At 40.4% G+C, this 26869-nt stretch overlaps 1 protein-coding gene and 1 pseudogene across 5 annotated transcripts; one reads left to right on the forward strand and one right to left on the reverse strand.

Moving 5' to 3' along the window:
• Positions 1–2630: 2630 nt before the first annotated feature.
• On the reverse strand, positions 2631–26027 carry LOC110836861 (kelch-like protein 10; annotated as a pseudogene). Its single transcript, XR_015536260.1, has 11 exons — positions 25887–26027; positions 25667–25790; positions 17023–17213; positions 14910–15161; positions 12442–12721; positions 8371–8640; positions 7379–7549; positions 6877–7046; positions 5850–6008; positions 4889–5075; positions 2631–3316 (listed from the first exon to the last, which is right to left on the reverse strand). The product of XR_015536260.1 is annotated as a kelch-like protein 10 (transcript).
• On the forward strand, positions 22090–24988 carry LOC110827202 (uncharacterized). Of its 4 annotated transcripts, XM_087353174.1 has the most exons (3): positions 22244–22475; positions 22843–23017; positions 23396–24988. In XM_087353174.1, exon 3 carries the CDS (start codon positions 23457–23459, stop codon positions 23859–23861), a length of 405 nt encoding a protein of 134 aa, XP_087209300.1. In that variant the 5' UTR covers positions 22244–22475; positions 22843–23017; positions 23396–23456; the 3' UTR covers positions 23862–24988. The 4 variants fall into 4 exon arrangements, with proteins under 4 accessions (XP_087209298.1, XP_087209300.1, XP_087209299.1 ...); XM_087353172.1 differs by lacking the exons at positions 22244–22475; positions 22843–23017 and adding an exon at positions 22090–22231; XM_087353173.1 differs by lacking the exon at positions 22843–23017.
• Positions 26028–26869: the final 842 nt, after the last annotated feature.

The following is a 26869-nucleotide window of genomic DNA, read 5'->3' on the forward strand; positions in this document are numbered from 1 at the left end:
CGTAGGAGAGAATAATTTGGAAAAGGGGATTCATTCATTACAGGCCAGTGACCCCGGACGCCATCAGGATCATGTCTATCAACTAAGTAACTACAGATTTTCTAAAATGTCTGATAAACTCGCTATTATGCACAACCTCGTACGCTGGGCGAAGGTCTCTTCCGCTCCGGCCCCTAACAGACTAATTAAGGCTGTATGAGTGGGTATAAGCAGAAATGCAATGCTGACGTATGTACAGGGTTTGTTTATTAAAATGTCTTCACTGAAGGGCTGTATAAATTGGGACGGTCTGTATATATCAGACTGTATAAAAAAACTCTTATTAAATTACATTTCAGTCACTTTGCTTAAAATTAATGTGTTCGTCGTGGCTGTAACCAAATGTAAACCACGAATTTTCCAAATCCAAAATTTTTTTACGTTTTTCTTCCAACAATTTGTTTCTGTGTTTGTAGGAGTAATCTCTTGCATTCGATAGGTTCTTGATAACACAAGTCGACATCTCGTATCTAGAAAAATTCATATCTGCCGCCTGGTACCTGCAATTTGAAATATTAAAAGTGAAAACAAACCCTCTTTCATCATCCATCAGAATTATTTACACTCTAGACAATTTTTATCACATTTCATGGACCTTGGTTTCAGTGCATTTTCCCTCCGTTCCTGATGGTCCTTAGCCCCTTTTTTACCAATTTCTTATTCCCATGATTTTCAAATCCTCTTCAGCCTCATCTCTACGTCTCTTCATTCTTCATTTATGTCCACCCCATCTGTCAGAGGCTTTATAAATTTTACAATATAATACATCCTCTATCTCCTTATTAGTTTTTTCCAGCCTTCTCCTTCATTTATGGGACCACGGATTTTTGTATTCATCCTTCTTTCAAATATTCTAAGGACCTTTATTTCTTCTGAAGTCATTGCCCAAGAACACTGATATTCCGATTGTCTAAAATCGATATTAAGTCATTTTAAGTATATGTTACGCCACTTCGCATTGTTTTTTTCTTTTTCAAGTAATATGAATTCTGTGTATAATTTTACATTCAGCAAAAGTGAAGCGGTGAAACAAATGCTTAAAATTGCTTCTAATATCCGTTGCAAACGATCAGAATCTCAGTGTCTAACAACAAGGGAAATAAGAAGGGGGGATCACGGCACCCAAATTATCTATCAAACGATTTGAAATGAGCGCGCTGTGCTCGCACTGACATCTCTGGTGATATCGTAGAAACAGTCTCGAGCTGTTATGGCGGTTGGGTTGTCGTCGTTTCTTTGAGGTACAAAGAAAAATCTCATCTCTCTCTTCCATGTTTTAAAGTTAATAGATTGCACCGAAAGTGTAGCTTTGTGTTCTTATTCCTTAATTTCAAAGTCTGTTCTTCTGAATCTGCAGTCTTGTAACACAATGGTCTCGGGCGGGAATAAATAATGTGTTATGTTAACAACATCTTGGATAGTGGCGCATTCTGGTGAGGTATTGTCCAGGTACCAGGCAGATAGACGGCGTAAAATCTTCTTTCAGGCCCGGCTTATGATCTGTTAAGCTGATTCTGTATTTGATTTTATCTAAGGAATATGCTCTGAGTTACCCATTTGAATAGAGCTGTCACATTTTCCTATTACTCTATATCATAACTAAGTTTAAGTTCCTAGTTTTGTGTATTTTGTGGTAACATTTTGTACATATTCATTAAAACACCTACGAGGTGCGATCGGAAAGTTTCAAGACTGCGCCTATAAAAACCCGTACACTTATCTCAGGTATTAAATTCATCCATCACCCTCGAAGTAGTTCCCCTGGGAGTGAACACAACGATCCCAGCGCCGCTGCCAAGCCTGGAAGCATCCCTGGAAATCTTTCTTTGTCAGCCTGTCAAGCACCATCTGCGATTCTGCCTGAATCTCTTCTATCGTCTCAAATCTCCTTCCCTTTAGCTGAATTTTCATCTTTGGGAAGAGGAAGAAGTCACACGGAGCTTAGAAAGGAAGTTGGGGTCGGTTCTTGCAAGATCTTTGAGCTCCTGACAAACGAGAAGTCGATTCTGCTTCTGGTCCTCAGACAGGATGCGTCGCATGTGGAGTTCTTCCTTTAGAATCAGCTGACAGGTCCCATAGCCTATCCCAACAATGTCGCACAAGTCGTTGATGGTACGACGTCGATCTTCGTGAATGGCCTGCCGAATCTTCGTAACATTTTCGGGCATTGTGCTCGAAGATGGTCGTCCAGAACGCTCGTCATCATCGACAGAGGTTCGGCCATTTTTAAAACGTGAATGCTACACAAAAGTTTGTGCACGACCCATTGCGGACTCCCCAAATGCTTGCTTTAGCATTTCATAGGTTTCCGTAGCCGTTTTGGCGAGTCTTTGGCAAAATTTTATGCACACGCCATTCCGAATTCGCAGGAGGGTCGGTGTAATGCACTACCAAAACGCCCGTAACTAAGAATCAAATGCTAATTCGATGATGCCGGCTGGCACATTGATTCACTATGAATGTAGGCCGCACCCCCTAAAAGCAAAGGCTCGTACTACATCCGGTTCGCCGGCTATTGACACAGTCTTGAAACTTTCCGATCGCACCTCGTAAAAGTACCGTACAAAATACCGTGAATAAATAAACAAATTCATCTGTTAACTGAAAGCATGGCATTTGGAAAGGTTGGTACTTCCCTAGAGACAGGGGAAAATTACCTTTTATATTGGGGCAACTAGCCAAAAGTAATTTTTTTTTAAAATATCGCACGTAGATCAGAAATCAATAGAAAATTCTCGGTGTATTGCCTTCATAATGACGTTCTTGTAAATGACGTTCATGAAGCCAAACATTTAATCTTCCCCAAACACCATGAAGACGGATTCGTAACTCGAAACATGTCGTCGCAAGTGAAATTATTTAAAACAATACGCAAAGAGAATCTGCTACGTGTTGCTGAATTGTAATATTTTAGATAAAATTAACGTCTGTAAAATAATTAATTTTTAATAGGACTTCTTGTGCAGAAAATAACGAGGAGAAATAATTTTTCCTTCTTTGCTGCAAACAATATTCTATTTTTATTTTTATTTGTAGCTCCTACATCAAGTCCCAGGTTTCTATGTTATTTTCGTAAACTAATTCATTAAAATTAATGTGTTCGTTCTGGTTGTAATCAAATGCACGCTGCAGAATTTTCCACTTCAATATTTCTTTACGTGCCTCCTCCATTAATTTGTCTCTGTGTTTGTAGGCGTAATCTCTTGCATTCGGTAGGTTCTTGATGACACAAGTCGACATCCCGACTCTACAAACATTCATGTTTGTCGTTTGGCAACTGCAATTTGAAATATTAAAAGTGTAAACAAACCCTCTTTCATCATCCATCAGAATTATCTACACTCAAGACAATTTTTATCACATTTCATGGACACAGTTACAGGAAATATGTAGTTCTACATGAGATGATGTAACTCATGATGGAATGCGTCTTCTACCGTAAATAATTTATTTAATATAAATTTAATAAAAATGTAATTTGAACGCCAGTGCATTTATGTAAAGAAATTATCAATTTTCTTAAAAATATAATTTTCCTTTTTGGTTCTAAAATATCAGAGATTTCGGTGTAGAATAAGTATAAGAGAGTAATCTTTGTGAGTCGGAAAATGTGTTGACCTAAAAATGTCCATGGCTGGTTGGTTGGCTCTGTCTTTGGGTAGAATGGAAAACTGCTTGAAGCTAAAGGCAAACGCTTCCACCAAAATGACTTTGCTTGTATTTTGTTTTCAGACAAACTTAACAAAAATTCCCCCAATGGGACTTCAGTGCACGTTTCCCACACAATATTTCAGATAAGCTCCCACGTGATCTTTCTTTCACTCATGCGCATAGAACCCCGGCCAAATTGCTATTATAACGTAATACGTTTTATTACATCAAAGTGGAGGGAGAGGTTATGACTATTTTAAAACGCTGTCAAATGACATGTGTTCTGCGCTAACTACGTTTCGTACACTTCATTAAGCCATTACCTTCGGTCAGAATAATATTTTAATCACACACTTGCTTTGGAGAGATAAGCATGGCTTGTTTGAAACATGTGCTCATGATAATATCTCCCTCTTTTAGCAATATATTTTCAAAAAAATTGTTCCACCAAAAATAGTTCTGGAGAGGTTGTATCAAAAATGGGAACATGAGACGGATAGGCGTCGTTAAATCTGAAACTGGCCTAACACTTTGATGAAAGCCGATGATTATGGCGATGCTGATGTGCTGAACGCCAGAAACTTCCTGCCCAAGAGAGTGCCTCTGATCAAAGAAACTTAGTCAAAGAGCTTCTTATTAATGCAGTTACAGCTCATGTCTGATTTATTATTATTATTAGTGTTCTGTCTGACGACAGGTCCATATGAACAGGATCCTTCCATCCTTTTCTCGGACTGGGACCTGTTCATATACGTTCTTGGCAGATGATCCAGAAGTGGTTTGCCATTGCCTTCTTCTGTGTGTGAATGGAGTAATTGTTGGGATGCCACGGAGAAACCAGAGGAAAACTCCGTGTTGCCTAGACCACGGCCTTGCCCAACACAAGTTATAAATTCGGGCACCGCCGGGAATCGAACCCGAGACCCCAGGATTACAAGGCCAGCGTTCTGATTTAACGATTCAACTTGACAGCAACATCGCCCTACCTGCTTTCATTCTATCCCCTTCCTCACACCCATTCTTTTTTCATGTTGTATTCAAGGACCTGAGTAAGCAGTAAGAACCTCTGAAACGTCGGCCAGTTTCTACGACACTACACGGCGCAGCGGTTATTTTGAACGGAAATGATTCACTTCCTAGTCCATTTCGAAAGAAACAGTTTGTGATTATACAGAACAGAACAATCAAAGAAACAAACCATCGACATCCGACATCGAAAATGATATCCTTTCCTACGTATCCTTCGGCGAAAAAGATCGTGTCGTCGATCGCTTCTGCGTTGGGTTTATATGAATCGAAGTTCATGGCAGGGATCTCGGTCCATGTGTCGTTTGCAGGGTCATACTTTTCGGCTATGGGCAGGTTTCCTTCTCCGTTGTATCCTCCTGCACACACACACACACTCATTCCGTAATAAGTCACAGCATCTTCTACTATAAAATCTATCTTATCTATTATAAAAATTTGTGATTCCTCGTTGTCTTCAAGAAATGACGTCATCAACAATGTCAACTTATGTTTGTTCATACTCCGACCGTCAACGGACTTTACGCTCTTAAAATTCTACGTAAATGAAAGAAGAAAGGTCATTGCCTTTTGCAGTATTAATATTTTTACCAGGAACGAAATTAAGGATCAAATAGCTACAATATTGTTTCCGTACATGCAGCTTCAGGAAATTGCGCCTGACATCTGTTTTCTGCTTCATGAAACTGAAAATACCGTCCATGAATAAACACAAACTGCACTTTTGTAAACGGCGTTACACAAACAATTGAAGAAAAGCAAAGAATGCGAAGGGACTGCTTTAAACCATCAGCTTTTTGGGGGATAACAGGGCGGCAAACTGAAATTTCCTTGCTACAAGAACAAAATATTTACCTTTAAAACGGGGACGTTGTGACAAATGGGGCTTACGTTAGTTGAGATACCACAAGAGATTATCTTTTGTTTGTTAGTTAGTTAGATTTCATTGTAGAGAATGTAATGGAAACCACGAATCTGTGTTAAAGTTAATGATAAACTAACTCTGTAATGACAGGAGAAAAATTCTGTTCATAAAATCTCAAGCACTCAAAGCAAACCTGAAAAGCATTTCATAAAAGGAAGTTCTGTAGGAAGGATAGAGGAGCATCACTCAGAATGTCCAGAGTTCTCACCTATGGAGTACAGACAGCCGTGGAACGCGATACAAGACAGACCGGTACGTCCAGAAATCATTGATGCAACGAACGTCCACTGGTTCTTATCCGGCACATAAACTTCCACCGAGTTGAAAAATTTAAACCTATAATTTCCACCAGCGACGTATATTTTGTCTGTAAAAACAAATTAGCTATATGACACAAAATGTACACATATTTTTAGTGTAGGCAAAGACATTAAACTGGTCCATTCAGAGCACAAACATAAGGTAATCCGTAAATTTGCAAATTTACTAATGATATTGTATTTAATGTCCTACTTCGTGTCACAGAAACAGCACAGATACGGCCGTCTCTGTTCATATGTTTCTTTGTTTCGAATGCAGACAATCAGCGTGCCAAAGGGAACGAGTATAATTGATAAAATTTAATATAAACAGCATCAAATGCTTAAATAAATGCATAATGGAAATTATGGTACGTCACAACTTCTGTGAAAAGAATCTGATTAAATCTGTTACGAGATATATATGGTACAAGCTGCCAAGCGGTGCTCTACATTTTTAATATTATGTGCTATTTATATGAGATTATTAACTGTCTAAAAAACATATTACGTCTGTATTATTTGAGAGCCAGTTTGATGTTTGTTTGCATTCACTCCTAGTGTACACTAAAAAGGCAGAAGACGACGCACAGGGACAGCTTACGAGAGCAGAAGAAACCATCACTCACTCAGAACTTCAAGCTGTTGCAGTCCGTGAAAAAACGTAGTATGTAGCACGGATAAAAGAATATGGGACGATGGAGTGAGGGAAATTAAGTTCAAAAGCGAAGAGGAAAGCCTTGATGATGAAGACATAAAGTTCCTCTGAAACGTCGGCAGAATCGAAACGACAGCCATCTTCGTACTCCCCGCCGTGAGAACCTCAAATCCTGCGATTCCTTCAACCCTTCTTGCGTTCTTACACGCGGACAGACAGACAGACGCCTCGCCTTCTGCACTAATTCAAAAATTTTTGGTTTCACAGGAATTACGTACCATTCAGCACAGCCGAACTTGGATCGTATCTTTTCCTGTTCATAGGAGCGATGAAAGACCACTGGTTCGTCTTGGGGTCATATCTTTCCGCCGTTTTGGTATCCTCACAGTGAGAGCTACCGCCTATGGCGTACACTGCATTTCGCAGAACTGCCACCATTAAAACGCTTCTGAAACGAAAAGAAGTACGCGCTCTGCTATGCTCGTTTATTGCTGATGCAAATGTATTTCCTCTCGTTCATCATGTTAAATCATAATTCAAAAGAATTAACAAGCAAATCATATTCATCATCAAACCTGGAAAATCTACGAACGAAGTTTGTGATTGGCTTTTATTCGTGTTTGACTTACGACCAGCATTGTCGCAAATGTCCTCCTGTGTGTGAGTGGTACAATTTTACAGTCCCTGCCCATATTTATATCTAGACTAACAGGGCGACTATCAGCTTTTAAAGAAGGAAACCGCTCCAAGGAGTTCCTTAGTTACCGATCTGCATCTTACCTTCGGGTATTCATAGGCGCCACCTCGCGGCATGTCTTCATAACAGCGTTGAAGCAGTTACATGAGCTTTAAGACTTCCTCGCCGTCGTAACCACCGATGACGTAAATGTCGAAACCGATTACTGCCGTGCCATGGTAGACTCGCGGTCCGATCGAGTCGACCCCCTCCACCTGCAGGAACGATAGGTTATGGTTATATGTTTCTTTGGGTCATTACGTCTACTAATGCGAATCCCAAGCGAAATACCACCGGAGCAGAGGTGCAACCCCCAACAGTGAACCGAAGTTTCTACACTCGACAAATACCACGAGAAATTAACTTGGATCAAAGGTGGAATTATGAGAGACGGAGGAAACAGGAAGACCCGGATAGTAATCTTCAACATCGCCAATGCTCTCGCCTAGTACGACAGACAAATGCAGAATTTATGATCAATAACTGACATTTCATTTTAGTATGATGGTACAGACAGATGTTGGTGTTTTGGGTTTTATCGACGCAGAGATGGAGGCAGTACGTCCCCCACTCCAACACCAAACAGTCTGTCAGCCTTCTAATTCACGAGGCGTTACCACGCAGATAACCAACATCGACATTGATCGGTGCTTCATTTATTACGTTGAAATCCACTGACGATCAACGAAGACTTCGTTTCATGTCTAAAATCAATTGATGTTGGACGCTTATCGTAAATGGTATTTAAGGCAAACTTCGTATCATTCGTCGAGTCCTATTAGGACTTATATTTTACATGAGACTCAGCACATGTGTAAATTATGTATTTATTATTTTTAATTCATGTATTTGGAGCTTCTCTTAAAAAAGGGTTCACTGCAATGAAAATAAACGAACACGAAATAAAGACGCAAAAAGGTGCCTGTGAGTAAGCTTAAATAAACAATTACTTGGCATAAATAAGCAACAAACAAGTTAGTTTTTCGGTGGCGTCATTTAACAAGGGACGGTAAAATTATAGATGCGTGCAACTCACCACACTCCACCGGTCTGCTCGTGTGTCGTAAGCTTCGATCACATCTGACAGGGACCTTTCAATCTCATATTCCGGGCTTCCGTAACGATATCCGCCAATAGCAAAAAGAATGTCCTGTGGGATCCGCGGGTAGGCAATCCTTGGTGTCACGAATTCCTTGTCTTCAGTTCCTTCCTTCGTCATCATCTGCACGTCGCGTAGGAACGAGAGCGTTTCCGAGATCACGGGACTGCACGCCTCGTTCTCCGTCACGTACGGATGATTTGATATCTGTTGAGCAGTTCAATGTGGAACTTATCTACTTTATGGAAAGGATGACAAGTTCCATTGCAGAGGAGACAAGAATTTCACACATAATTTGGTTGCGAACTCACCGAAATAGACTGTGGTATATACAGGAAAACATGTGTTTTCGTTTATGTAACGACGCTCTTTACAAATGCACAGGTTGTGGAGAGAAGTGAAATCAAATTTAAATACTTCAGTATTTTTTGATTTTGAGTTACATTCAAAAATGTAACTTATTTCTCGTCTCTCCCGTGCGAGATGCACGCCGCGATCACCACATTCTTTTGTTTCGATAACTTTAATTAATCGTCAAAATTACGTAACAACGAAAGATAATTAAGACAATTAGTTGCTACGAGTGTCAAGAGAGACACCTGCTGCATGTCGAAAGTTGGGTTGAAGGCCCGTCAACACAACAGCGTGTGATTATGGGCTCGATGTCTACTAAGATCCATTGCATGTTTCGACATTAATAGGCCATCATCAGGTGGTTCTCTTTAAGTGTTCGAACGCTAGCTAAGTTATTTATATTATTTTATTTAGTGTTCTGTCTGACGACAGGTCCGTATGAACAGGATCCTTCCATCCTTTTCTCTTCTCGGACTGGGACCTGTTCATATACGTTCTTGGCAGATGATCCAGAAGTGGTTTGCCATTGCCTTCTTCTGTGTGTGAATGGAGTAATTGTTGGGATGCCACGGAGGAAAACTCCGTGTTGCGTAGACCACGGTCTTGCCCAACACAAGTTATAAATTCGGGCACCGCCGGGAATCGAACCCGAGACCCCAGGATTACAAGGCCAGCGTTCTAACCGCTAGACCACCTCATCTTATTATTATTTAGTGTTCTGTCTGACGACAGGTCCATATGAACAGGATCCTTCCATCCTTTTCTCGGACTGGGACCTGTTCATATACGTTCTTGGCAGATGATCCAGAAGTGGTTTGCCATTGCCTTCTTCTGTGTGTGAATGGAGTAATTGTTGGGATGCCACGGAGGAAAACTCCGTGTTGCCTAGACCACGGCCTTGCCCAACACAAGTTATAAATTCGGGCACCGCCGGGAATCGAACCCGAGACCCCAGGATTACAAGGCCAGCGTTTTAACCGCTAGACCACCTCATCTTATTATTATTTAGTGTTCTGTCTGACGACAGGTCCATATGAACAGGATCCTTCCATCCTTTTCTCGGACTGGGACCTGTTCATATACGTTCTTGGCAGATGATCCAGAAGTGGTTTGCCATTGCCTTCTTCTGTGTGTGAATGGAGTAATTGTTGGGATGCCACGGAGGAAAACTCCGTGTTGCGTAGACCACGGCCTTGCCCAACACAAGTTATAAATTCGGGCACCGCCGGGAATCGAACCCGAGACCCCCAGGATTACAAGGCCAGCGTTCTAACCGCTAGACCACCTCATCTTATTATTATTTAGTGTTCTGTCTGACGACAGGTCCATATGAACAGGATCCTTCCATCCTTTTCTCGGACTGGGACCTGTTCATATACGTTCTTGGCAGATGATCCAGAAGTGGTTTGCCATTGCCTTCTTCTGTGTGTGAATGGAGTAATTGTTGGGATGCCACGGAGGAAAACTCCGTGTTGCCTAGACCACGGCCTTGCCCAACACAACTTATAAATTCGGGCACCGCCGGGAATCGAACCCGAGACCCCAGGATTACAAGGCCAGCGTTCTAACCGCTAGACCACCTCATCTTATTATTATTTAGTGTTCTGTCTGACGACAGGTCCATATGAACAGGATCCTTCCATCCTTTTCTCGGACTGGGACCTGTTCATATACGTTCTTGGCAGATGATCCAGAAGTGGTTTGCCATTGCCTTCTTCTGTGTGTGAATGGAGTAATTGTTGGGATGCCACGGAGGAAAACTCCGTGTTGCGTAGACCACGGTCTTGCCCAACACAAGTTATAAATTCGGGCACCGCCGGGAATCGAACCCGAGACCCCAGGATTACAAGGCCAGCGTTCTAACCGCTAGACCACCTCATCTTATTATTATTTAGTGTTCTGTCTGACGACAGGTCCATATGAACAGGATCCTTCCATCCTTTTCTCGGACTGGGACCTGTTCATATACGTTCTTGGCAGATGATCCAGAAGTGGTTTGCCATTGCCTTCTTCTGTGTGTGAATGGAGTAATTGTTGGGATGCCACGGAGGAAAACTCCGTGTTGCCTAGACCACGGCCTTGCCCAACACAAGTTATAAATTCGGGCACCGCCGGGAATCGAACCCGAGACCCCAGGATTACAAGGCCAGCGTTCTAACCGCTAGACCACCTCATCTTATTATTATTTAGTGTTCTGTCTGACGACAGGTCCATATGAACAGGATCCTTCCATCCTTTTCTCGGACTGGGACCTGTTCATATACGTTCTTGGCAGATGATCCAGAAGTGGTTTGCCATTGCCTTCTTCTGTGTGTGAATGGAGTAATTGTTGGGATGCCACGGAGGAAAACTCCGTGTTGCGTAGACCACGGCCTTGCCCAACACAAGTTATAAATTCGGGCACCGCCGGGAATCGAACCCGAGACCCCCAGGATTACAAGGCCAGCGTTCTAACCGCTAGACCACCGCGGCACGAACGCTAAATTGTAAAGACATTTGAAGCAGATAACATTTACATGGATCCGTGCGATTGTTTCACACGTATTCGTAAGAGGTGAGTGGCTGAATTCACAGAGCATTTGAACTAGAGTAGAAACATTTTTCTCTCCGGTTAAAACGCATTCTGAAATGGAACAAGGAATATCGTGAGATTACGTTTAAAATATTAGAATGTTCAAGCTGTCTATGATTTAGAAGCCCCTTGGGTAACTTACTCTTGGTTGTAGAACGAAGCTATCGTACTGCACTTTTCCGATATCTGTTGTCCCTATGTGGTCAATCAGCTGAGAATTATCATGCTGAAGTGATCTCGGGTTGACTATACAGAGTGTCCCCGGAAGAAATGTCAATATTCTTTGAGATAAACTATTTTGCTTAGAATGACTGATGCTACGACCTCAAAGAATATTGACGTTTCTTCCGGGGACACTCTGTATATATCGTCGGAGATGCGTGAAATTATTATAGCAGCTAAGATACACTTATTTTGACAGGAGGATCTTTGGTTAAGTAGAACACTGCATCAGAAAACGTGATTTATCTGTTTAAGGATGTTCCTATTCAATCAGAATGGATGTTTGAATGTAGTTGAGAGTGGAATGCTGTAGTTGAACTGAAATACGTAATGGATCTTAATAAACGCTGAGACTGTAATCAAAGATTGTAGCGCAGACGGACTCTCAAACTAATGGACACTTACAGACGTTCAATAAATGACGATTATTAACTCCTAACACATATCTGCATAAAAGGACGAATCAAATATTTATTTTGCACAAACACACACATGCGAGCGTGTTACCAGCGGCATTCCACAGGTAGTTATTGCAACCATGGTAACTAAGGTAATCTGGAGATTTCTCACGCAGCAAATTTTGCACAAAATAAGATATCCAAATCATTGTGTGATTTTCACGTTGTTAGTGTAAGATTTAAAATATGTCAACAGATTCTCTTAAAGCTCATCAGTATTAAATTTAATGAAAATCCGTGAAGACGTTCTCCAGCTTCAACTGCGGACAGACGGACGGGCTTACACGTGACGAAGCAAAAGGCTCACGATTTGCATTAATTAGTTGCGAACACGTGTGAAAATGGAACTAAAAATGCTGGCTTCATTTAAATAAACATCCACGTCTTCAGGGGCATACTGACCTTCTCAACGAAATACTTTTTATCAACTAGTCCCAGTCTGACGCCCTTCAAAAGGCCCGCGATGTGACCTTTCCTGTTGTCCGGGTCGTGGTTAATCCACCGGAGAATGCACTCCCACACAACGTTTTCGTACTTCACGTTCAGTTCTTCGGTCTCGATTATCGCTTGCAGCTCCTCTACAGGAAGTTCCAGCAGTTCTTCGCTCTTCTGAGACACTTCCACGAAGTGGCGTAGAACTAAGCGGAGAGCGTGAGTCTCAAGGTCGGCGCAGAAGTGTAACCTGCGACAGCGAGGGTAAGAGCCGACTCAGAATCGATCTCCTTCGAACTCTGACACAATTAAACACTGCAGCAAGAACTGGATTCTCAAGCATTTACACACCACCGTATTTCGCCTTCACTTTTTACCTTGGCATTTTGAAGCACGAATGAGTGAGACTGAGAAGAGACAAGTGGAGAGGCAACAGCGAGAGACGCTCCGTTTAACCTGGGCAAAATAGTAAGTTTTCGGCTATGAAGTTTCCCAGGCAATGCCCGCTCGTTCTCGTGATAAGATTATACGAAGTGCGATCAGAAAGTTTCCAGACTGTGTCAATAGAGGGCGAACCGGATGTAGTACGAGCTTCTGCCGCTAGGGGGTGCGGCCTACATTCATAGTGAATCAGTGTGCCAGCCGGCATCATCGAATTAGCATTTGTTTCTTAGTTACGGGCGTTTTGGTAGTGCATTACACCGACCCTCCTGCGATTTCGGAATGGCGTGTGCATCAAATTTTGCCAAAGACTCGCCAAAACGGCTACGGAAACCTATGAAATGCTAAAGCAAGCATTTGGGGAGTCCGCAATGGGTCGTGCACAAACTTTTGTGTGGCATTCACGTTTTAAAAATGGCCGAACCTCTGTCGATGATGACGAGCGTTCTGGACGACCATCTTCGAGCACAACGCCCGAAAATGTTACGAAGATTCGGCAGGCCATTCACGAAGATCGACGTCGTACCATCAACGACTTGTGCGACATTGTTGGGATAGGCTATGGGACCTGTCAGCTGATTCTAAAGGAAGAACTCCACATGTGACGCATCCTGTCTGAGGACCAGAAGCAGAATCGACTTCTCGTTTGTCAGGAGCTCAAAGATCTTGCAAGAACCGACCCCAACTTCCTTTCTAAGCTCCGTGTGACTTCTTCCTCTTCCCAAAGATGAAAATTCAGCTAAAGGGAAGGAGATTTGAGACGATAGAAGAGATTCAGGCAGAATCGCAGATGGTGCTTGACAGGCTGACAAAGAAAGATTTCCAGGGATGCTTCCAGGCTTGGCAGCGGCGCTGGGATCGTTGTGTTCACTCCCAGGGGAACTACTACGAGGGTGATGGATGAATTTAATACCTGAGATAAGTGTACGGGTTTTTATACGCGCAGTCTAGAAACTTTCCGATCGCACCTCGTATAGGTTGAAACAAGGGCACTGTGTACGCAAGTGAAGAAGGGAGTGAGATTAGAAGTGTAGAATTTTGAATTCTAGCGTTAACCTTGGCGAAACGACATTGTATTAACTGTGTGTGTTAATCCAGTGAAAAAACGTGTAATGGATAAGCCGATGAGTCGGATGAGCGAGGGAAGGGGGAACTTGGTCCTGGATATGTTTAAGTAAGTAAAGATTCAGTACAGATATTCCTCGGCGGCGGATGATGCGGGCGTTTCACACGCACAAGTCGACGGCAAAAGAGTCGCCCGTGAGCGCTGTTCGAGGGAGTCCCTGTTCTAAAAGAGTGAATTTATCAGTCATTCTGTCCATCGCATGAAGTGGAGGTTCTGATGTGATTCCGCTGATTTGCTTACTATTTTGTCCTGAACAAGAAGGAGTAAGGGTTCACCTTCTACGGGAACCAGCCCGATAATAACCAATTCTCTAAATATCCTGAAGTGTTCAAAATAATCACCAATATCTTGGTGTGGGGTTAGATCAATGAACTGTAACGCGTGAACATCGCTTTACAAAACTCTCGCCGGCAGAAATCGATCGCAACTCATCTGGTTTAAATTCGATCGGTTAATGCGGGAATCGGATAATCGAGGGACGGTTAGCAGAGGTTTTGCCATATGCAGAAAGATGTGAGGCTGAATGAAGATTTTTATATTGGGAGGATTATTTAAGAAACAAATAATGTCACAGAGTAAGAAAGAAGGAAGGAAAGGAATTCGAGAGGAAGACCGAGATTATTGTGACCCTGAAATAAGTTGATTCACGTTCTACATGGTGAAATTAGTCATCTGCTGGTCATAATGACGATCAAAACGTATGCAGTTAATTGAGAACATTTAAATTACAGGCACATTAATAACAAACTGCCAGCAGCTCTGACCTACAACGCATTATTATTCGCCCAGTCCTAAGTCTGAGGCCTTAACCTCCGACCCGGCACTCGGCTCCTCTCTTGAGTAAAGCCAATGACAAATGAACATCAATTACCTTGCGAACTGCATGATTCCGATACAGTCGTCGGCGTCCATCGCCACCTTGAGGAAGTCGCAGCAGAGCTTAGCAACGCCTGGTATACACAAGTATTCCGCCGTCACGAGCAGCTGACGCGCGTTGTCGGAGTGGATGTCCACCTCCCGCAAGTAAACATAATCCAATATCTTGGTCATCATGTCAGAACTGACTCCGTGGAGGAGAATGTCAGTCTCCTCACTGGTGTGTAGTTTTGTCGTGAAGAGGGTCCTGAAACGTCACGAAGAAGTTGTCGATTTGGAGAAACGGCGAGCAGAAAATTACAAGCCATGCGCATAAAGTTTAAGTTTTTATTTGTTTATTTGTTTAAATCTTGTCAGTCTAATCACAATAAAATTCCTATTAAGTATTAAAATATTACTATAATTAACATTTAAATATTTAAAATATATTAAATGATATTCTCTATCGAAATGTTCGATTTTACATTAGATCATCACTTTTTACACGACATGTTTCAGTTCTAAAAGAACCATCTTCAGGTGTATAAAATTATATAGACTTAAATATAATTTCTTAAATGCAACTTTTAGTCAGATGTTTATCAGATTTCAAATGATGTTTTCTTCCAGATTTTATTGTTTTTTTTTTGTTTTTGTTTTTTTGTTTTGTTTTTGTCATTTTTTTTTTAAAATATCGTAATCGAAGTTGTTCTGTATATGTACGTCGTGCTTAACATGATTTGTGTGGGTGAACGTTTTGTTGTTGTTTTTGTATCAGCCTGTAAAGTAAATAATATAAAGAATAAATTAATATTAATGAATTAGAAATAGAAAATAAAATAATAATATATTTGATAAATTTAATTTTAAAACATGCCAGAAATGAAGTAGTGGAGAAGTTATGTTAAGTTTTTATAAATTAGGTAAAAATAGTGCTCTGAATACTTCAAAAACTCCCAAAATGTGGTCTAATGGGACCAGATTACCTGCGAGGGGGTGCAGATCGTGCGTAGGCTTAACAGAATTTTACTTACAAATCGGATGCTCAGAGAAAACCGTTTATGTCAGTACCAGAAATTAACCCGTCAAGAATGCAGGTTGAAATTGCAAGCAGTGAACATTTGTACTATAGTAGGGGTACGTCGTTTCTTACATATCTTTGACTCCTTCAGGAGATATCTGAGGTTATAACAACTATTACAAAAATTTTGAAGCCAAACAATATTTCAACATACATCGCAGGCTGTACATTGTACTGATTGATCAGTTCGTAATATGAAATCTATTTGTTCTTTAAAAAAATTCCCGACAATACACAACTTAAAAGAAAAGCCGATGTTTCTACGTGGCCTTTAAAAAGTGATCACCAACCAACAAACAATTTCCTATTACAAATTAAGGGCTTTGTAGTGCAAGACAAACAAAAAGATCTAATTGTCGAAACGTCTGTTGGAAAAGAGAAACAATGGTTCACGGTTATAATTCATTTCTCATTTCAAGAACCCAGGGCATCTTTATTTAAAACACAAGCAAATTAAAATATGCACAAAATCTCGAAAGATTCTCTCCTACCAATGAAACATTTCTCGCGAAGTACCTTCTCACAGTTTATTATATTTCAGTCAGAGCAACTCACAGCAGCTTTCAATGTTACGGACAATTGCGTGACGAAGGTGAATTACCAACTACCTTCTGGCCTTTGTCGGTCGTCTTTATGTGTTAAAACCAAGACGTTTCGGAAATGGATTCTAATTCTCCTTCCAGATCGATTGAATGTCACTTTGGTACAACCACACTTAAAAATTAGTACAAAAAACCACGTACGTCTTCTGGGATGTTGGGTCGTGTTGTCTCGAAGAAATTAATCGACGTTTCAGAGGTGCTTACTGCCTCCATCATCAAGGAAAGAAGGCAGTAACTACGTCTGAATTGCCGCTCAGTTTCTAAGGCGCAACGTCCAGAAGACATTATTCTTCTTATTCTTCCTCACCTCCGTGAGATTTCATGACAATGAACAAATAACAATGCAGGTGTCTTAAACTTAGGGGAAATAACATTTCACATACTAATTGACGTCTATTATGTCCTTATTTCACGTGTCAATCAACCACTTCAGCAAATAAACAAACCTGAAATAATCGCTGAACATCGACAGAATCACTCTGTGGACTCGAAAGACGCCGCCATCCTCTAACCTCAACACCGCGTCACATAACAAGTTATTCGCTCTCAGCTCGTTCAGACGGACTAATCCTTTGGTGCACGTGCACCTGACGCCATCTTGCTCAGGACAGCCGCTTTCTCGCCTAACCTCCATCTCCTGAAAAGACAGTCCATTGCTGTTACAGGACTTTCTTCATACTCACGCGTGTGCACATCAACTGAGAGTGACTGAGAGGGAACACGGTACTGAGAAGAATACGTGGTCCTGCGAGAGAGTTACTGACAAGGGAATGGCGAAAACTGCATAATATAGAGTTATGTGTTGCTGGGATAATATTAAAATGGATCTTAGAGAGTGGGGAATGAAGGTTTGGACTGACTTCATCTGCCTGAGGATATGGTGTAGAGGCGGGGTCTTGTAAACACGGACATGAAACTTCATGGTTCATACAAGGCGAGACATTTGATTACCTTGGGCTACTGTTATATTCTTGGCTCCATGGAGTCAGTTTGTTTCTTTGTTACAGAAATGCCTGTGGAGATTCAATACAAAATGACAAAGCTCTAAATGTGACTGATATAACTACCTAGACGGCTTGCGGAACCCAAAGTTTCATCAACGAATCAATAAAATCCCTCCACCGAACCCTGTCCTGGGCCAACAAAATTCAATCTCCTTCAACTCCTATCTCCAATTGATCCCGCCTGAGATTATCCTTCCATCTACGTCTAGGTCTCCCCAGAGATCTCTTCCCCTCAGGCTTTCCAAATAGTGGACCCAACCAACCAGATGGCTTAAGAAACCCGAAGGTTCATCACCGAACTAACCAAAGCCCTCCACCGGACCCTGCCCTGGGCCAACAAAATCCAATCTCCTTCAACTCCTATCTCCAATTGATCCCGCCTCAGATTATCCTCCCATCTATGTCTAGGTCTCCCCAGCGGTCTCTTTTCCTCAGGGATTCAAAAAAAACTCGGTGCACACCTCTCGCCCCATCCATGCGCTCCGCATGCCCAGCCCATCTCACTCTTCTTGGCTTAATCACCCTGAAGATGTGACTGAATTAGGCAATATTAAGTCATGCCGCGTGTTTGTCATTACTCGCATAAAGTTAAATCTTCTAAGTATAAAATATCAATGCAATCTATAAAGTCTTTGAAGCTTCTGCTCTGGTGAACCGATTTTAAAAAAATTACGACAAAACTTACAAAAGTCGATGTAATAATATTTGAAATTGTGTTAAAAATAAAACAAGCCTAATTCTCTTACACGAGTTCACAAATGCAGATGAAAACCTGTAACTACGATGAGCTATAATAATTAATAAGAATGCCTTACCTCAAAATTTGTTCATTTGTAAGAGACCTTGATTCAGATATAAAATAGAGAAAGTGGAGGGCAGTATCACAGATTTATTAATGATTTCGTTATTGTGAAAGACTTTTAACAGCACAAAAGTTTCTCTTCTACGACACAATTCTACAAGCTCAGTTCTCTCCAAGTCAATTGTTGACGGCAATATAAACTAACACAACAATGCCAACGAAAACTGTGACGTAATAATCAGTAAAGAACTGGAGTGCAATAAGGTTTATTCAAGCAAATATACTGCATGTATAAGAAATTAAAAATTAACCTTATGGCATGCTCAGCCAAGATTGTTGCAGGTGTTCACATAAAAGCTGGCCATTGTCGTTCCATATTTACGAGGTGCGATCGGAAAGTTTCCAGACTGTGTCAATAGAGGGCGAACCGGATGTAGTACGAGCTTCTGCCGCTAGGGGGTGCGGCCTACATTCATAGTGAATCAGTGTGCCAGCCGGCATCATCGAATTAGCATTTGTTTCTTAGTTACGGGCGTTTTGGTAGTGCATTACACCGACCCTCCTGCGATTTCGGAATGGCGTGTGCATCAAATTTTGCCAAAGACTCGCCAAAACGGCTACGGAAACCTATGAAATGCTAAAGCAAGCATTTGGGGAGTCCGCAATGGGTCGTGCACAAACTTTTGTGTGGCATTCACGTTTTAAAAATGGCCGAACCTCTGTCGATGATGACGAGCGTTCTGGACGAACATCTTCGAGCACAACGCCCGAAAATGTTACGAAGATTCGGCAGGCCATTCACGAAGATCGACGTCGTACCATCAACGACTTGTGCGACATTGTTGGGATAGGCTATGGGACCTGTCAGCTGATTCTAAAGGAAGAACTCCACATGCGACGAATCCTGTCTGAGGACCAGAAGCAGAATCGACTTCTCGTTTGTCAGGAGCTCAAAGATCTTGCAAGAACTGACCCCAACTTCCTTTCTAAGCTCCGTCTGACTTGTTCCTCTTCCCAAAGATGAAAATTCAGCTAAAGGGAAGGAGATTTGAGACGATAGAAGATATTCAGGCAGAATCGCAGATGGTGCTTGACAGGCTGACAAAGAAAGATTTCCAGGGATGCTTCCAGGCTTGGCAGCGGCGCTGGGATCGTTGTGTTCACTCCCAGGGGAACTACTTCGAGGGTGATGGATGAATTTAATACCTGAGATAAGTGTACGGGTTTTTATACGCGCAGTCTAGAAACTTTCCGATCGCACCTCGTACACATTGAAAAAAATACAAAGAGAATTATTCTAACTTATAATTTGGTTACATTCAATCATAAATGTAAGAAGTTAATAATTGATACTAATTACCTCAATTCCAATTGCATTTATTTTAAAAAAACCGCCCGGTTTCAGTATAATTGATTAATTTTAAAGATGGTTTAGGGCGCTGATGAGCCCATCGCCCCTGGGCCAGAGAAAAATGTTTCCTTCCTTCGAATCCCGACAAAGGTATTTTCTGTTGTTCGGACAGCAAGCATTAGGGAAGGATGGAGCTAAGGTAAATTCTGTTTGTTCCTGGGAAAGGATCTGATTGACCAAGGTCACAAATCCGAAAATTGTCCTGAGGCTCAGAAGATGAATTTGTAAGAAACTGTCGTATTTCCCCCTTAATAAATACTACGGAAGTTGAAAATGCGGGTTGGCTTTGCTTTGCTCGTTTGCTTGTGGCTCGTGAAGAAGAAACATGGCGGAATTATTCCTTAAGACAAATGAGAGAACGCTGGAAGGTCAGGACTCCGGGAAAAGTATCCTGAGTTCGATTTCCTTCAAGGGCGGTTCCTTTAACTCCGAAACTAAGCGACAGAGAACAAAGGAGCTAGGATCAGAGTTTTTCTGCTTCGATGAGGAAATTACCGAAACAAAAGGCCTCTACACAGGGTTCGAATCCTGTGGCGGGCTGTCCTACTTTTGAATTATAGCCTTATATTAGCCTTACAACTGAGGAAAACTTCACTCATCCCCAACTTTCTACCAGCTTCTAGTAAAACCTGTGTTCTCTTCAGCAAAATAGTTGTTACCAAATTAAATTTGAAATGTGTCTAGTCTAAATATATAATGTCTCGGATATATTAAAAAGATTTTTCGGCGCTTTTGATCAAAGGAGGATCACGTACATTGACTTTCTATGATTTTAATTCCCAGAAACTGAATTTACGTTCCTTTACTACGATGCCAGCAGTTAATAAGACGATTGCATACTTCTCAGTTGGTTCATCATAGTTTAAAACTGAAAAGCTACAAGCTACTGTGGCTACTGTTACGCACTGAACTTCACGGAAAACTTAGTTTTCACGTCACTTCGAAGAGAGTGCTAGTCTGTACATCCACGATTAGTTTTATCAACTATACAGGGTGTCCATAAAAAACCTTTACACTTCAAGACTTGATAAAAAATTAAAGAGTCAAGATACCTGAATGGGGTTTGTTGCTTATTAAACAGCGTCTCTCAAAGTTGTATGCACATAAGTCAGTACACCTCTACATGTGCACCCTTAGATGCACGTAGCACATCAAGCCGATACTCGATTTCCCTCCATGTTCGATGAAGAATCTCTGCATTAATGGTTGCAATGACTTCCACAATCTTTCGCTTCATTTCGTCGATGTTGGGAACCTGTGTTCGGTACACAAGATCCATAACATAACCCCAAAGAAAAAATCCAGCAGGGTTATGTCGGGCGAACGAGGTGGTCACGGTATTGGACCATCTCTCCCAATCCACCTATCAGGAAACTGTTCGTTAAGGTAGCCAAGAACCGTTAACCCCCAGTGGGGTGGTGCTCCATCCTGCTGGAAGATGACATGTTGAATGCCCTCCAATTGTGGGACAGCAGATTCCGTCAGCATGTCCAGATACACATTGGCTGTGATTGTTTTTTTCGACGAAGAAGAATGGTCCAATCATTCGGTCACACATGAGTCCGCACCACACGTTAACTTTCGGGCTATCGCGCACAAGTTCTCCGGCCACATGGGGGTTTTCGGATACCCATATCCTTACGTTTTGCCTGTTCAGTAACCCCTACACATGGAACGTTGCCTCGTCACTGAAGAGAATACGCTCAAGGAAGCCTTCCTCGACGTCAATTCGAGCCAGCATGTCGACAGCAAATGCTGTAAGGCGTGGCCCATCATCTGGTTCAAGAGCTTGCACCACCTGAACTGTCTGATCTTGCCTCGATAAACGAGGATACACATTGTGCCTTCTCCTATGGAGTAGCCATTTCCTGCAATGTTAAATGTCAGTCGACGTGCACACCTTCAATTAACCAAAGTTATGTTATTAACATTAAACAAAATTCCCTTAAAAACTTTGAGAGATGTTGTTTAACATGCAAAAAATATCATTTAGTTATCTTGTCTATTTTTTTATTTAGTGTTGAAGTTATAAAGGTTTTTTATGGACATCCTGTACTGCCTTCCAGGTAAGACGAGTGGCGATGTAGATAACGCGTAAGGGGAAGGTCTCTTACAGCTTCCTTACCTTGTCCCTCATCCAGTGTCATTTCATATTACTCTTATTTTTCTTTTAAAGAATGCAATAGCAATTATATCATTCTTTGCAGCGATAACAGTTTGGGACGTTATTTTGGAAAGAATTTATTACATAAATAGTGTTAAATGTTACAGTTATCCACGATGCTTCGGTTCTTTCTGTACATACGATTTGGGGTGGGTGCATATCAATTGGATCAGCGCGTTGGTCAGCCAGTTGACGGACCAACCACGAGGAAAACGTTTTTTCATGAGTTCTGTGATTTGTAGCAGTGTAATTTTTTTGAAGTCACAGTTATCAAGTAAGAGTTAATTTGTTCGCGAGGCCTGGTGGCTGATGCATACAATATAAAGTCACATTATATTTTAATATAGTAGACTTACAGAATTACAGTAATAGAGATAGTACCAGAATGATGCAGCATACGTTTGCAGGACAGACAGTAACATTGTTATCACGTATTTCAAAAGGAGATGGGGAATTTGTTTTGACCGCCTCTCAGTAGACCTTAGTTAACGTCGCATTCTGTATTTAAGATTTACATTGTAAGCAGTGATTATTTGGAGTTCTTAAACATTGTTTAGACCGTCTTTGGATTAAAAGAGTTACGAAATTAATTCACGAGATTTTTTTGTACTGGTGTCAAAGTTGAAATATTTACCATAAATGCAGACAGCATTTGGAGCACAGTAAACTCTTGGTGCAATAAACGCATGTATATAGTAATATATTTTATTTCTTTGTGTGAGTAGTTTTTAACATGGTTACCATACATCAGTATTTGATTCTTTTTAAATATGATCTTCAGGTAGTATGTCATCCCTCTTTTTAAATTTTATTTTCTGTTCTTTCATGTTCTTTAATGTCTAGCTTATCATAGTATAAAATTATATTTTGTCCTAATTGTTTCAGAAAGATAATTTAAGGGGGGTGTGTGTGAATACCAAAATATTTAAACTTAATTCAGTGTGGCTTATCCCCAGAGCTGAACTTAAGCATTTAAACTCCAGCCATGAAAACAAAAGGATAAGAATTTTCATGTCAGTCACTGCAATAAAACTGTGGAAAACATTTGTATTAAAATCAGGTATACTTTCTCTGCCATCTACATCAAGTTTGTGTTCCTTAGTTGTGTATCCTGCATATAGTTGTTCATAAAACAGAATGACCTTTGTGGGTTATAGAGTCACCTAGTATTATCATCAGCATAGTGAATGGCGGGAGGAATAGGAATTCACAGAATTTATTTAAAGTATTTTTCAGGAGAGGCACATGTAATGTAAATGTCACGTTTCCTTAAACGTAAGGAAATGGTCGGAAAAAATAGTGACTGTGTTGAAGTTAATTTTGACTTTATGTACATTTTACCCCTGCACATCAGGCCTCCCTCCCCCCATGAAATGATATAGATCATGCCATCCATTTTTAAGTGATACAGTTGATCATGTTAAATTTTATTTTATAGGAATAATGGACTCCAATTCAATGCACCTCAGAATGAAGTTGGTGAATCTAGTCTACCAAATATGGATCAGCTTCAACCAAAGATGGCTTATGTTCGAATAGATATTGGTGGTGAGGACTCAGATTCAAGCTCAGTCTCAAAGGAAACTGTCTCTTTTTCGAAGAAGCCACAAACATTACCAGGGCAGGCAGGCCACAGCTCCAAACAGGAAGATTCACAGGATGAAGATGACAGTGATGTGGATTATAAGGACTCAGTTTCAATCTTGGTCCCAGAAGAAACTGCTTCTTATTTGCAGAGGCCACAAGCATTACGAGAGCGGGCAGGCCACAGCTCCAAACAGGAAGATTCAGAGGTTAAAGATGACAGTGATGTGAATGATGAGATAGATATCTCGTGGGTAGATGTGATCATAGTTTCCACAACTATAATTGCCATAATCCTGTTTCTAATATTGTGTGATTAATTTTTATTTTCCTCCTCCCAGTTTTGAAGTTTTGTTGCATACCCACTATAAAATAAACAATATAGAAAGTGAATATGACTTCTGGGATGTTGTAATGTAATCTGGTAGTTTACTGGCATTTCAGAGGCGCAGGTAAACTTCTACCTGACCATGCAGCGTAGCATCTTCATACTCTGCCACGAACTCAAAATCTCAGCAATACAGAATGTGTTTGGCTCATGTTTTGGACTTTGTCCATTGTACCAGTTTTTTGAAATTGTTGAAAATAGTTAATTTCCAAAAGGTATTGTAGATGCGTCATATTGTGATTTATAAAGTATTAAAAATATATTAAAATTAGCCGTCAATCACAAATATAATATTATTAAAAGATTAAAATAAATTATATTTTAATCTTTTAATAATAATAGTGTAAGTTCCACATGTAAATCGAGTACTCGATAGGGAACATTAAATGATATTTTAATCTTTTAATAATATTATATTTGTGATTGACGGCTAATTTTAATAAATTTTTAATACTTAATTTCCAAAATCAGTGCATTTTAAAACTATTGCAATGGGCACAAACATTGTCTTACACCATTATTGGAATTCTTTTGATATAGCTTGATATAAACTGTCAGGAAAGTGAAAGAAAGGTATTTTCAACAGATCTAAAACAATTTTAATTTGTTTATATTTGCTGCTTAACAAAATCAGTTTGCTTTAGTTGCATTTTTTTAACCCTGCATGTAGGCAAACAAGTCTTTCTGCAGAATAATAATAAATTGCGAATGGAACATTTTACATGTACAGGAAGCAAGACCATGGCTGGTCAGAGGTGCTAACTTCTTTCATTATCAGGGTGATGAAGGAGGCATCGGCAAACTTCTACCAAACTATACATTGCAGCATCCCAGAAGACATCCATCTTCATACTGACTACCATGAGAACCTAATATCTCACGCATTTATCCTTCTCTTTTTTCCTGTCTTGATGTCTTAATCATAACTCAGATGCACAAACAGATTAATAAAGAACAGGCAGGTCTACACACTGTTTAATATAAAATTCTCGACTAGTAATAAAGTTTCTAGTGTAAGAGTAATGTGAGAATCTTAGATAAAATAAACATTAATAGAAATTTGCTGACATTCTTTACCCCCCATTCCTTAAATTTATTTTCACATTTCCTTCATAAGTGATGTAGGAGATACTTAAAATCTGATAAATACGAAGTTCAGGTTTCCCCGACAGTGAACAAAAATTTCCACGTTTGTTTTCCTGTAACAAGTGAGTGGAAAACCTCTTTGATGTTCTCTCACTTCTTCCCCCATGTCTTCCATTTTGAGTTACGCTTCTAACAGGAGTTGTGGTGCGACTTGCACTCGGGGGAAAAAAATAATTTAAGACCTTTGATGCTACTTATAAATGAGACATTAATTCTATTTACTTCTTAAAGTCAAGTCAAGCTTATATACACATGTGACTTGTATTCATTTGTGAAAATCAAGATGTGACTAGATAAACATTAATGATCAGGTTTCATTTTGGAAGGTTTCTCAAACAGTTCTTCGTCAGTTGGCCGCTTCTCACCACTGAAAACTCAAAACCGTAATTTTCTTACAATGTAAGTATTGCATGTTACTTCATGAACATATGTTGTTTATGTAACTAAAAACCATAAAAGGTAAAGTGAAACACCTACTTATATTTCAAGGGAACTACGTAAAAATAATAATCGACAAATCTTGCATACGAGAACGCAGGAGGTAAATCGATAATGTAGATTATTTTTTAAATTGACTTACTGATACGTCACCTTTTGACAGAAATAATATATTTCTGTTTCTTTCCTGATGAGCCCAGTGCTTGTAACCATTCTTCTTCTGAACCTTTAATTGCGTCAGTTTTTTCAGTTCCTGTTGTTGTTTGAGCTTCAGTTCCTGCAATACAGAAGTCCGGCACATATTACTCCCCACCCACGTAGAACATAATATTACCCAAAGTACATATCGAGGGGCTGATTTGCTACCAATTACCTTTGCTGCCTCCTCTAACTCATCATGCATGCTCTCGGCAACGGGGTTCAATGTGACATCAGTTCTTGATCGGACTAGACCCAGTTCTATGGAGTGTTCCAGAATGCCTGTTAGATACTGAACACGTCGACGAATTGTTCAGTTGAAGAGGCCCAAGAGTTGTGATGTTGGTAGCTCCAACTCTGATGCGGAATTATCCACAGTTTTGTATTGCAGGCGTAGGCCAAGAACAATTGCCTAAAATGTTGAAATTAGATTATGTATGAATTTGCTTTGTGTGATGCATTTGGTATCAGGAATTTTTAAACAGAGTAAATTGTGCAGACATTCAGATAAATATCACTGTAAAATTCATTCAGAGATTTCAATGTGTTCAATAATCCTCATGCTTTAAATTTTTACCGAAAAACCTAATGATGTTTATTTTGTATTTTACATGTACACAAAACTAAACTGATATAAACATTTTCACTTTAGGACGATCCATTAAAGTAAAGCTCTTCACTGAAGTGAAAAGATACGTTTAGTGAACTTTTTCCTTATAACAGGCTCTGAACCATACGATTGAGGAAGTACAAACGAGCCAAGGTAGGAATCTACTAGATTGTTACTGTACGTCTCCAGCCTCTTCACATCATACTTGGTCGAGTATACATCAAGCTCCATCTTGCTTAGCACTGCACAATTAGATCTATATAATACAGACTACGTGATTCACAGAAATGATGTTACCATATATTAGGGAGACATTTCATCAAATCTTTTACTGTGAAGGTTTTAATACAAAATAATCTTTTCAGCAATTATCACACGCAGGAAAATACCAACATGAACTTCACCTGTGTAGTACATGGGGAAGATAATATTTGATATAGAAAAAGTTCCGTGAAAGTGAGAATTGGAGTTAATGGCTCGGGATAAGACCCAGTTACATATTTCTGTGACTGCAATGATGAAACATTGGGTTCCATTACAACTGGGAA

Source organism: Zootermopsis nevadensis, unplaced genomic scaffold (genome assembly GCF_977971745.1).
Source record: "Zootermopsis nevadensis isolate Lab colony 2312 unplaced genomic scaffold, Znev_1.0 Znev_ptg000021l, whole genome shotgun sequence".
Taxonomy (NCBI): Eukaryota; Metazoa; Arthropoda; class Insecta; order Blattodea; family Termopsidae; genus Zootermopsis; species Zootermopsis nevadensis.